Source organism: Aegilops tauschii, chromosome 7 (genome assembly GCF_002575655.3).
Source record: "Aegilops tauschii subsp. strangulata cultivar AL8/78 chromosome 7, Aet v6.0, whole genome shotgun sequence".
NCBI lineage: Eukaryota > Viridiplantae > Streptophyta > Magnoliopsida > Poales > Poaceae > Aegilops > Aegilops tauschii.
In genome coordinates, this window is record NC_053041.3 from 135,722,401 (window position 1) to 135,734,907 (window position 12,507).

General features: G+C 57.2%; 1 protein-coding gene across 1 annotated transcript; it reads left to right on the forward strand.

The window, feature by feature from the left end:
* Positions 1–8,314: 8,314 nt before the first annotated feature.
* LOC141026930 (uncharacterized) lies at positions 8,315–9,052 on the forward strand. Its single transcript, XM_073503815.1, has 2 exons — positions 8,315–8,809; positions 8,900–9,052. The coding sequence occupies exons 1-2, from the start codon at positions 8,315–8,317 to the stop codon at positions 9,050–9,052; spliced, it is 648 nt and encodes a 215-aa protein (XP_073359916.1).
* Positions 9,053–12,507: the final 3,455 nt, after the last annotated feature.

Consider the following 12,507-nt stretch of genomic DNA (forward strand, 5'->3'; position numbering starts at 1 on the left):
GAGCGGCACCGCCCGCACCGCGACCACGGCCGCCACGCCATGGCGACACGCGCCGTCGCCCCTGGAATCCACGCTGCGGACTCCTCTCGTGAACTCATGTTGTGGGCAGTGATGCCCCCGAGCACTTGGATCCGCTTCCCACGGTTCTTCTCTGACGTGATGCCGCCAAGGGGATCCCTCGAGCTCTGGTTGCAGCATGCTGACTGCGATGCTCCGGCGACCGGAGCAGAGGTTGAAGTGGTCTCCTCCGGCAAGATCTTCATGACCCGCGGCTGGAGTGAGGTCGCGCGGGTTTGCCGTGCTGAGGGCGCCCTCGCGATCCACTTCGATTATGATGGCGCCTCCACGCCGTCCTTCAAGGTCTTTGATGCGGAGGGCCGCCGCCTGGAGTGCTGCCCTGGGGGGTGCGCCAGGACGATGCGCGCCCGGCCTGCGGCTCCTCCAGCAGCAGCGACTCTTGGGAGTCCAGCGGTTCTCCTGAGCTCTACGAGACTCCGGAGACGAGCGACGACAGCTACGTGCCCCCGAGCTCTCGCCGCGCCCGGAGCAAGGCCGCAGCGTCCAGCCATCGCCCGTCGCTGATCGGGATGGGGTTGGCGCCAGCCTCCCGTGGCCCACTGTTGATGATGGCGTCGGCTGCGGGGGCGTGTGAAGATAGGATTCCCTAAGCTCTTGTCTTTTGTTCCCTGCGAGGAATCAAGAAGTACCCCGTGGGGGCGTGTAAAGGGTTTGTAATGTCTTTTGTTGATATTATCCTTATTATGAAAATTTGCGAACGCATGTCCTGTTTAGGCTCAGTATCCCCTTTCCAACCTCGCAACGGCTTGTTGCTCTACGCCGACAGGTCCCGGTCCCCAGGCAAGCTGCAGCCGTCACTGGTATGCCAGGTCGCGTGCCGTGGTCAAGGCCAGGAGGTGAGCGGCCCGCGGTCCAGTAAGAGCTCCTGGGGCGCGATGCTCAGGAGGTCCCCTTTGGCGCTCAAGCAGCCGTGGTAAGGTAAGAAAGGGAGGCGACGTTGCCGCAACAGGGCTACGTCGAGCGTATCCCCTAGGCTCCAACGATTAGCCGATCTGAGCGCGAGACTTATCTTGACGGACCAGGGTTGATTCCTCGCGATGCGCCATGTTCATGCGTAGCTAGGTCAGGTCCATGCGAGCCTCCCCCTCTTCTCCACGCTCTCCTTCATGCTCTGCGTCCTCGGGTCCCGGCCCTCGAGCGAGCTCAGCCGCCGCTGGTATGCCAGGTCGCGTGCCATGGTCAAGGCCAGGGGGTGAGGGCTGGAGATCCAGTAGGAGCTCCCGAGTCGCGATGCTCAGGAGCCCCCCATTTAATGCGCAAGCGGATTGCATGGGAGAAGAGGGAGCTCGTGGTGCCGCCTGCTGTCGTTTTCATGAGATTCCTGCAAGCCAGCACAAGGGGAAACACAGTTTGCCATCATGCTTGCCGGTCCGCCGCTGGTTGCTCCGCGAGGAGGTGGAGGCACTGAGGGCCTGGTGAGGTGACGTGCGCGCGGCGTGCCGCGAGCTAGAGCTCGACCGCTCAGATTTGTCGACGTTGCAGGGACGGACCCGTGCACAAGCGTCGTGCCAGCGTGAGTAGCCCCCGTGGGAGGTGAGAGTCAAACAGGTGATAGTCATAGATAGATTAAGCATGGGAAGCATACTGGCTTAGGTAAATGCAGGGAGATACATGCCACCGGGTCAGGCCCGAGCGGCTTGGGGATGATGCAGCCCGAGGGGCGCCCCCGGCAAGGTAAGCTAAAGACATAAGAAAAGGGATACATGCCACAGGGACGGACCCATGCGGCCTAGGAATGATGCAGCCCGGGGGGGGCGCTCCCAGCTAAGTAAACTTGGAAAATGTCACCTGGTTCTGTCGATGAAGGGGTGTTGGAGCAGCTGATGGTACGCGGCGAAGGGGTCGCTCCTCACGAACCACCGGGGCCCTGAGCCTCGAGAGGCTCTGGGGGTCCAGGCGGTTCCTTGAGGACCGTTGATAACCCACAAGTATAGGGGATCGCAAAAGTTTTCGAGGGTAGAGTATTGAACCCAAATTTATTGATTCGACACAAGGGGAGCCAAAGAATATTCTCAAGTATTAGCAGTTGAGTTGTCAATTCAACCACACCTGGATAACTTAGTATCTGCAGCAAAGTATTTAGTAGCAAAGTAATATGGAAGTAACGGTAACGGTAGCAAAAGTAATATTTTTGGGTTTTGTAGTGATTGTAACAGTAACAACGGAAAAGTAAATAAGCGGAGAACAATATGTGAAAAGCTCGTAGGCATTGGATCGGTGATGGAGAATTATGCCGGATGCGGTTCATCATGTAACAATCATAACATAGGGTGACACAGAACTAGCTCCAATTCATCAATGTAATGTAGGCATGTATTCCGAATATAGTCATACGTGCTTATGGAAAAGAACTTGCATGACATCTTTTGTCCTACCCTCCCATGGCAGCGGGGTCCTAACGGAAACTAAGGGATATTAAGGCCTCCTTTTGATAGAGTACCAAACCAAAGCATTAACACATAGTGAATACATGAACTCCTCAAACTACGGTCGTCACCGGGAGTGGTCCCGATTATTGTCACTTCGGGGTTGCCGGATCATAACACATAGTAGGTGACTATAGACTTGCAAGATAGGATCAAGAACTCACATATATTCATGAAAACATAATAGGTTCAGATCTGAAATCATGGCACTCAGGCCCTAGTGACAAGCATTAAGCATAGCAAAGTCATAGCAACATCAATCTCAGAACATAGTGGATACTAGGGATCAAACCCTAACAAAACTAACTCGATTACATGATAAATCTCATCCAACCCATCACCGTCCAGCAAGCCTACGATGGAATTACTCACGCACGGCGGTGAGCATCATGAAATTGGTGATGGAGGATGGTTGATGATGACGACGGCGACAGATTCCCCTCTCCGGAGCCCCGAACGGACTCCAGATCAGCCCTCTCGAGAGAGTTTAGGGCCTGGCGGCGGCTCCGTATCGTAAAACGCGATGAATCTTTCTCTCTGATTTTTTTTCTCCCCGAACACGAATATATGGAGTTGGAGTTGAGGTCGGTGGAGCAACAGGGGGCCCACGAGGCAGGGGCGCATGCCCGGGGGGCAGGCGCGCCCCCCACCCTCGTGGACAGGGTGTGGGCCCCCTGGCCTTGATTCTTTCGCCAATATTTTTAATATTTTCCAAAAATAAGTTCCGTGGAGTTTCAGGTCATTCCGAGAACTTTTGTTTCTGCATATAAATAACACCATGGCAATTCTGCTGAAAACAGCGTCAGTCCGGGTTAGTTCCATTCAAATCATGCAAGTTAGAGTCCAAAACAAGGGCAAAAGTGTTTGGAAAAGTAGATACGACAGAGACGTATCAACCGTTTCCATCTCCGTCAGGACGGCGTGGTGCCTGGCCTCCTGAGTCGCCAGGGCGCGCCGCAAGTTGCGCTGATAGGCGGACGCCACGCTCGGCAGGCCGAAAGGCATGCGAACGTAGCTGTGCGGTGGACCCTCGCAGTGTCCCACGCGCGAAGGCCAGAAGAGCTCCTGAGAAGCGGCCCTGTTGAGCCCTAGGAGGTCGATGCAGACGCGCAGCCCGGCATCCTCGCCTGGATGGGGAGCTGGGCCTGGTGAGCGACGGTCGCTGCGCATGACCCTTGCGTCTTGCAGTTCCTGAGTGGTCCTGGTGATGAACTCCTGAGCGGTGGGCGCTCCTCGCCCTGTGTTCTCTTGAGGGAAACGTGCCGTGAAGCACGCCTCCAAGTGGTGCCCGAGCGCCTCCCTCTGATGTTGGCATGGTCTGAGGCCCTCTAGAAGAGAGCCCCCGAGACCTGCCCGAGAAGGGCGTCAGGCGCGCCTTCCTATGCGAGGGAGGGAGGCGCCCCAGGCACGGGCGCTGATCCTGACGAGGTTCTACTTGTGACGCCACCCTCCTGAGGTCCTGCGCGGAGCAGCCGCTTCTTCTTCTTGGGGGTGGCCTCAGGAGGGCACTCGCCCTTGCTGTCGGGGTCGTCGATTGCTACAGCTTGGAAGGCGCGCTCGAGGGAGCACACCGCGTCTCTTTCTTCGCACGGGACTGTGATGATTCCGCCGCTTCCTGGCATCTTGAGGACATTGTAGCCGTGATTGGTCACCGCCATGAACTTGGCCAGGGCTGGATACCCGAGGATGGCATTGTATGGCAGAGGGATGTGCGCGACGTCGAAGTCGATGAGCTCGGTGCGGTAGTTGTTGCGTTCTCCGAAGGTGACTGGGAGGCGGACCTGCCCGATCGGGGTAGTGGAGCCGTCGGTCACTCCTGAGAAAGGCTTGGTGGGTTGAAGCTGGTCGTAGGCCACTTCGAGGTTGTCGAACGTATCGACGGACAGGACGTTGAGCCCTGCGCCGCCGTCGATGAGGGTCTTGGTGACTTGCATGTTGCTGATGACTGGTGAACAAAGCATCAGGAGGGCGCCAGCGGTAGCCGCGCACTTGAGCTGATCTGCCGAGCTGAACGTGATGGCGCACTTGGACCATCTGAGCGGGCGCGTGGCTTCGAGCTTGGGGAGGACTGCATTCACTTCACGAGCAAACTATTTGAAGATACGCTGTGAGGCTGGGGCCCGAGCTCCGCCCCAGATGCAGGCGATAGCACGCGGCTCCTGGATGCCCCCAGCCCCCTCGTCTTGATGGTGGTCGTCATTCCTTCTTGGTGGTGGCGGTAGTGGAGGAAGACCGGCGTTGCCCTGAGGACGATCTTCACGAGGCTGATCCCTCCAGGCGCCCTCGCGAGGCTGATCCTGCCAGTGGTCCTCACAAGGCCGGTCGTGCCACTCCTGGCGCGGGCCGCGGTCATCCCAGTGTCCGCCACCACGTCCTCCTCCTCGGCTGTAACCCTGGTCGTTGCGCTCGGGGCGTCGACCGAAGCGTCCTTCTCGAATGGCTCTGAGCTCTTGACAGTCACTGGTGTTGTGGCTATGCAGGTTGTGGAAGGCGCAGAACGGTCGGCTGCTCTTGGATGACTCGGGCTGGTCCCTGCCGCGTTTGGTGTCTGGCTCCGCTGCGAGCACGGCTGCTCCCTTGCGCTTTACGTCCTTGGCCTTGGCTTTCTTCTCCTCCGGGTCCGCAGTCGGGAGCTCGAGGAGGGAGAGGCGCCCCTCCTCAGCTCTTGCGCACTTGGTCGCCAGGTTGAACAGCTCCAGGGACGTGCATAACTCCTCGTGGATGGCGAGCTCCTCCTTCATCTTGACGTCGTGGACGCCATCAGAGAAGCGGAGATGATGGCCTCGTCCGTCACCTTGGGGATCTTGAGGCGAACGTTGTTGAAGCGCTAGATGTACTTCTGGAGGGTCTCTCCTGGTTGTTGCTTGACGCGGCGTAGGTCACCCGCGGCCGGTGGGCGGTCGCGAGTGCCCTGGAAGTTGGTGACGAAGCGGTCGCGCATCTCGTCCCAGGAGGAGATCGAGCCTGGTGGCAGGTTCAGGAGCCACGAACGAGCACCGTCCTTGATAGCCATGGGGAACCAGTTCGCCATGACTTCCTCGTTGCCGTTGGCCGCCTCGATGCTCAGCTCGTAGAGCTGCAGGAACTCCACGGGGTCGGGGGTGCCGTCGTAGCGCGGAGGCAGGTCTGGCTTGAACTTGCCCGGCCAGGCGACGCTACGCAGCTCTGGGGTGAAGGCGCGGCAGCCGGCCGTGGTCACCGGGGCTCGTCTTGGAGGCGGAGCGTGGTCTTGGCGCCCACGCGCCGCCACGGCAAGTGGCGCGGGGCCCTGCCGCAGCAAGCGATCCTGGCGTGGCGGTGCGGGGAGTGGTGGAGCGTTTTCTTGCGGTCGAGGGACTTCTTGGCAGCTTCTCTCTTCTTGCGCGGGCGCCGGACGCGGCAGGTCGCGCCGTGGGGCCGCGCACCTTGGCGCCAAGACTCCGTCTTGGGGCAGAGGTGGTGGAGGCGCTCCATGGGCTATGCCGCCCGTAGCTAGTGGAGGGCGAGGCAGCGAGAGGGACGACGCAGGGGAGCGCCCTGCGGCACTGACAAGCTCGGCGATGCGGTCGAGCTAGTCCTCGTAGAGGTCGTCGACGGGGCGGTAGCGCAGGAGCTCACGCGCCATGCACAGAGCGGCCTGCGCGTCCACGGAAGCGCGACAAGCGTGGGATGACGAACCGACTGGGGTAAGCGATGGAGTGGCGGTGCTGCCGTCCCGCCGCACCGAGGGGTGCGGCGAGGATGCTTGCTGCTCGTTCCCCGCCGGGCCGGTGGCGGCGTTGGCGGCAGGCGATGGAGAACGACGGGGTGGCCCGCCGACGGGAGCCGTCTGAGCAACGCGGGTGGCGAGGGAAGCCCGACGCTCGGCGCGAGCGCGGCGTGCGTCCGCCATGGAGACGATGAAGCAACGGGACGCGGAGCGACGGAAGGGAAGCTTCGGCGCACCCCTACCTGGCGCGCCAAATGTCGGATCTCGGGTTCCCGCAAAACCCTTAAGGTTCGAACTCTGGGGTGCGCACGAAGATCTCCCCCTACCGATCCACGTCCTAGCTTCTCTAAGATCTCAAGGACTAACTCGACAAAGAACACAAGATTTATATTGGTTAGGGCCACCGTTGTGATGCAATACCCTACTCCAGTGTGGTGGTGGTGGATTGCCTCTCGGGCTGAGGATGAACAGTTACAAGGGGAAGAACAACCTCCTGAGGTTGAGGTGTTCTTGTGCTCGGCGTGTGGCTAAGGGTTGGCTAAAGATCAGATGCCAGAGGATCAGTTCAGTTCAGTTCTCTCCCCCCCTACTGTGGTGGCTAGTCCTATTTATAGAGGCACTGGTCCTCTTCCAAAATATTGAGCGGGAAGGGAGCCAACAATAGCCAATTTGAAAGGGGACAGCTAGTACAGCTTATCCTGACAAAAGTAGTCTTCGCCTGCCAAAGGCTCTGGTGGTGACGCCACCTTGGGCTCCATGGTGACCTCCGTCTTGCCGTCCTGCTGGTCTTGGTCTCCTTGCACTGATATGGAAACCTTTGCTTGACGCCTCGGTACTCCGCGCCTGCGCTTGCCTCCTTAGCACCAAAGAGGAAACAAGGACACTGTGCGCGCTGGCGCCCGCCTGGTCTCGGTCGTCATGGCTCACGTCACGAGAACCTCGCGAGGTTTGCCTTGCCTTGATCTCTCCGCCCCTCGTGAGCCAAGCTGGTGAGGCCGCTCCTGAGGAGGTCTGGTGTCGTCCGCCTCGCGAGGCTTGGCCCCTCGCGAGGGTCTTGAATGCTTGTTGGTGAAGATGGGCCGTACGGGCCCATCAGCAGAGCCACGCCGTAGGCCGCAGGCAGGCAAGTCCGGGGACCCTCGTTCCCAGAACGCCGACAACAACCAACAATCGGCTATAAGGAGTTTTCACATCATCTATAGTCAACCTTGTAGCCGGCATGTACAATAGTAAGTTTTATATGTGTACTACTTTATTACTAGTTGGTCCACCATACAACCTCACAAAGTGTCTTGGGGTTCGTGCTAGAGCCGACTACTAACCAAGAGCCCGCTTCTCTTCTCTCTCATCTTCTCTCTCCTCCAACTAAACAAAGATATAATATTTTAATCCTTATAGCCCGTTTATGTCACCTTATTGTACTTGCTCTACTGTGAACGACGCGCGGGGGGTCGGCTGACGTGCGTGCACCACGCGGTTGACCACGGGCTCTCGATGAGGTGTGCTCGGGCTTGTGCGAGGCCTACGGGCGTGTTTGGTTGCCTGCACCGAGCCCAACCAGGCCCGCGCGGGAAGGGACAGGCCTGTTTGGTTGCCTGGTTTTCCTGTTGGGCTTGCATCGCACGCTCCTCAAAGCAGCCCAGAGCCTGGCTCGCTGGAAACCCTCGGATCGGCAGTTTCTCGCGAGCCAGGCTGAGTGCGGCGCGAGGTCGCATGGGTGGGAGCGAGGCGCGGGCGAGGGAGGATGGCGGGAGATGGAAATCTGGCGCGTCGTCCCGGCGCCAAATTAGCCTCACCCCCCTTTCACTCGCTCACCCGTAGCCACTGCCCCCTTTCTTCCCTACTGCCTCACCACCGGCGGCGGCTGCGATTTCAGATCTGCGCTATAGGCGGCGGAAGAGGCGGCGGCGTTTGCGGCGGATCTGGTGCTCCCCTTGCTGTTGGCCACCGTCTGGTCGACCTACTCTGTGCCATGGCTCCCCCTACGCCGTCCTCGTCTCCGATGCCGGTAAGCAGCACCCCCTCCCCCTTTGTTAGCTCAGTGGTTAGGCCTTTAAGCTAGGTGTAGGATCGATTTCCCACTGAACGAACCGGCGATGTCGACTAGGTTATGGACGCACGGATGAGGCTGATAATCCAGGCAGCAGCACTGATTAGTGTGATTCAGGCATGGGTCATGTTCATGCACGAGAGAGCTGTTCGTTGTGCTGGGAGACCGTTGATCCGATATGGTCCATTGTTTCCCCGGGAACAGGAGAGGATCCAAAATCTGAACTACATCTACAACTGCAATGACGTCGAGGCTCTGTGGATGCTTGGAATGAAAAGAGCACCATTTGCCAGGCTTGTCGAGACCTTCAGGGGCAGGGGCCTGTTACAAGATAGCATCAACACCAGTGTCGAAGAGCAAGTGGGCATGTTCCTCCATGTTGTTGGCCATAACCAGAGGTTCATGTTCATTCACAACACGTTCAGGAGATCAATGGAGACCATCTCTAGGTACTTCAAGCAGGTGCTTTTTGCTGTTGGGGAGCTTAGAGGAGAGATGATCAGGAGACCATCTGGCCAGACTCCACCCAAGATTCGCGGAAGCCCAAGATGGTATCCATACTTCAAGGTGAGCATTGACAATATACACTTTTCATGGCTTGATATGCTTGTATTGTTCAAGTTCAGCACTAACACAGGCTGGTGATGCCATTTTCAGGACTACATTGGGGCAATAGATGGTACTCATGTCACTGCCAGAGTTCCTAGGTCACAGTCTGCAGCATACAGGGGGAGGAAGCACTACACAAGCCAGAATGTGCTTGCTGCTGTTGACTTTGATCTGAAGTTCACATATGTGCTGGCTGGCTGAGAGGGGTCAGCGCATGATGCAAACATTCTCACTGGCAGCATGAGTCGACCTGATGGGATCAACATCCCCGACGGCAAGTTCTACCTTGGAAATGCTGGCTATGCATATCGGCCGGGTATTCTTCCACCCTTCAGGAAAACAAGGTACCATCTCAACGAGTTCTCTGGTAGGAACTTTCCTAGGACTGCATAGGAGCTGTTTAATCTCAGACACTCCAGCCTTAGAGTAACTGTTGAGAGGGCATTTGGAGCTCTGAAGAATAGGTTTAAGATCCTGGATCAGAAGCCATTCCACCCATACTCCACTCAAGTTAAGCTAGTTCTCGCTTGTTGCATTCTGCATAACTGGATTCTTTAGTGGGGCTTTGATGAACACGTGCCTGAGGAGGAAGAGGTCGAGCCTGACGATGTTGTTAGCTCTGGCCATGGTGTGGAGGCATTTGACAATGACGCTTGGAAGAACAAAAGGTTGGAGTGGGCAGAGGCAATGTGGCTTAACAGAGGTCAGTGCAGGATTTGAAGAAGAGGAAGAAGAAACAACAGCAGAAGAAGAGGAAGAAGAAGCAGCAGCAGCAGCAGCAGAAGCAGAAGAGGAAGATGAAGCAGCAACACCGATGAACTATCCCCCTATTTAGCCAATGGCTCTTAATAATTTGATCTGTCATTTGATTGTAGTTAGGATGAACTGTCATTTTTTTAACTAGCTGGCACTATGTTTAGATTGTGTGTGGTAAGGTCACCGCTAGTTAGAAGTGGTGACAATACCTTATGCAGGTTGCAACCAAACACCATGTCATATGTGCGCTTAATGCAATGCGGGAAACCAAACGCCGGGTCAAAAATGGTTGTCTCATGCAACTAGGGGCATGCAGGCAACCAAACTATGTGCATCTGGGTTTTTTTGGCCTGCATCCCCTCAAACCGGCTCAATAGAGCCAGGCTCGCCGGGCCAGGCTGAATCGGCAATGTAATCAAACACGCCCTACGTGACTTGGGCACTCTCTCTGACGGTGGGCTCTAGCCCCCACGTGTCGGTGTTTGTGTTTCCTTCGTGGGTGTTCATCTCGGTTCGTAGTAGTTGGCTCTGCTGGTCGATGTGGGCAGGGCCACCTTTTTCTCTTCGTTTCCCCCACCCTTTCTTCTTCTTTTGCCTACTAGTAGCATTCTATTCCCGTTCGCTTCATCCACTTGCTGCCGCCACTGCTTCCGGACTACTGCGCCCTCTCCGTCTCCGAGTCACCTTGCTTTCTCCATTTCGGGCGTGCTTAGTTGCGGCCTGTCGCCATGTCCATCCTTTGCTTCATGGGTGCGGCTGGTTAAGGTTCTTCCTGTTCTTCTCCTTGTGTTTTTCCTTTCCGCTCTTCGTGCGGTTTGCTTATTATTCCATCTGCCTTCGTTTTGTCCGTGCCTGTGTAGTTTCCATCATTTCGCCGTTGGCTCCTTCGTGGAAGCTTTGGTCATTCTCTCCTATACGCCTCATTTGTTTCTCTCTCTCTCTCTCTCTTTTGAGGGATGTTTGATGAAATGTGAATGTGCGCCTGCTGCTCGATGAAATGCCTGTGTGATGGAGTCTGTTTTGGTATGTTTACTTTGCGTTGGTTCCACGCGCTGTATGAATATCAGGACTTTTGTGTTCCAGATTGGAAAACACTTGTATTCAACCGGATGATTTTGGCTCAGCATCAACCGCGTCCGACGCCGTCCGATCTCACAGGATCATGCGGCTACCCTTACCCGTATCCAGTAATCTCCATCTCTCTTCTCCCTGTATCAGCGTCCTCCTCTTGCGTCTCGCCTCGCTCACTACACGCGCGCTCTCCGCCCTGGCCAAGGCTCCGCCCTCCCGCATGCAGCTCCTCCTGTAGCTCTCACGTCTCTCCTCGCCTTCGTATTTCTCTCTCCATTTCTCTTTCTCAAACTGCCCTGGTTTTGTGCCACTAACACACGCACTTACCCATGATCTAATCCTACTCCTAGATAAGCTCGATTGCTTGAAGGATCCTAACGACTAGGCCTGTGATGTTCATGTAGCTAACCACCTCAACATGCAGCTAACTACCTACATGCACGGCTAAGTTCAGTACTTAGGCAGCCTCATCAATCACCACATAACCAACCAAACTAGCTAGCATGTCATCGCAACATCATCAGAGCAGCCGGCCGCCATTGCCGCCCCGCTGCGGCCATCACAGCATCATCGAAGCAGTCATGCCCATCATCGCAAGACTACCGGGGTTTTGAAACATGTCATCGCGGCATCGTCAAAGCAGTTGAAAGTAGCATCGTGCGGTTGTCGAAGAACGACATCACAACCTCAGCACGATTGTTCGAAGCACACCGTTGCAGCATCGTCTTGGTTGTCAAAGCAACATTTGCGGACGTCGAAGCGCAACACGAGCGTTAGAAGCATGTCATCGCGTCATCGCCACAATCGTCGAAGCACGGCTCATAGCATCACCATGGTCGTCGAAGCACACCATGATTGTTCGAAGCATATGTCATCGTGCCAACGCCGCAGCCGCCGCAACATCATCGAAGCAGTCGGGATGCCGTTGTGGCATGCCTCGTAGCCTCACCACAGTCATCGAAGCACACCACGGGTGTTCGAGCATGTCGTCGTGCCCATGTCCCGCCCGTCACAACATCGCCGAAGCAATCGGGATGTCGTCCCAGCATCGCCATGACCGTCGAAGTACACCATAGGCGATCGAAGCATGTGGTCGCGTCATCACCGCGACCATTGCAACATGTATCGTAGCATCGCCGCGGTCGTTGAAGCAGTCGGATGCCATAGAGACCGGCGTCCGGCATCGCAGCACTACCGATGGCCTTTGGTGTTGCGACGGAGCATCACCGGGGGGTGTCCAGCGATGCGAGCTGCAATGGAGCAGCGTCGAGGATCGTTGTGGCTGCGACGGAGCATCATGAGGCGTGCGGTGCCGCGTTGGAGCTCCAATGGAGCGTCGTCGAGGGTGGCGCTGGTGCTACAATAGAGTTGTAATGAAGCATCATGCGGTGATCGTCGGCGGCCGGCGCCGCTCGCTGAGGTGCTGCAACGCAGCATGCGGTGGTCGTCACCAACGGGCGCCGCTCGCTGTGGTGCTGCAACGCAGCATGCAGGGGGAGGCCGGCGGTGAGCGCTGCTCACTGCTGCAACGCAGCACGCGGTGGTGGTCGGAGGCGGGCGCCGCTCTGTTGGTGCTGCAACGCAGCATGCAGGGGGAGGCCGGCGGCGAGCACTGTTCACTGCTGCAACACATCACATGGTGGTTGCCAGAGGCGGGCGTCGCTGGCCTTCTGTATCGATGGGTGGCAAAAACTGCTGGGAGCGGTGCTGCAAGGGACGGCGGTGACTTCTTCGGTGTTTGCTGCAAGACAGCCTCGCCGATGCGTGAGATCATAGGCTACAAGTGCGGCCGGCGTGCAGCGTGGTCACCGCAAGTTCGCGGGTGCTGT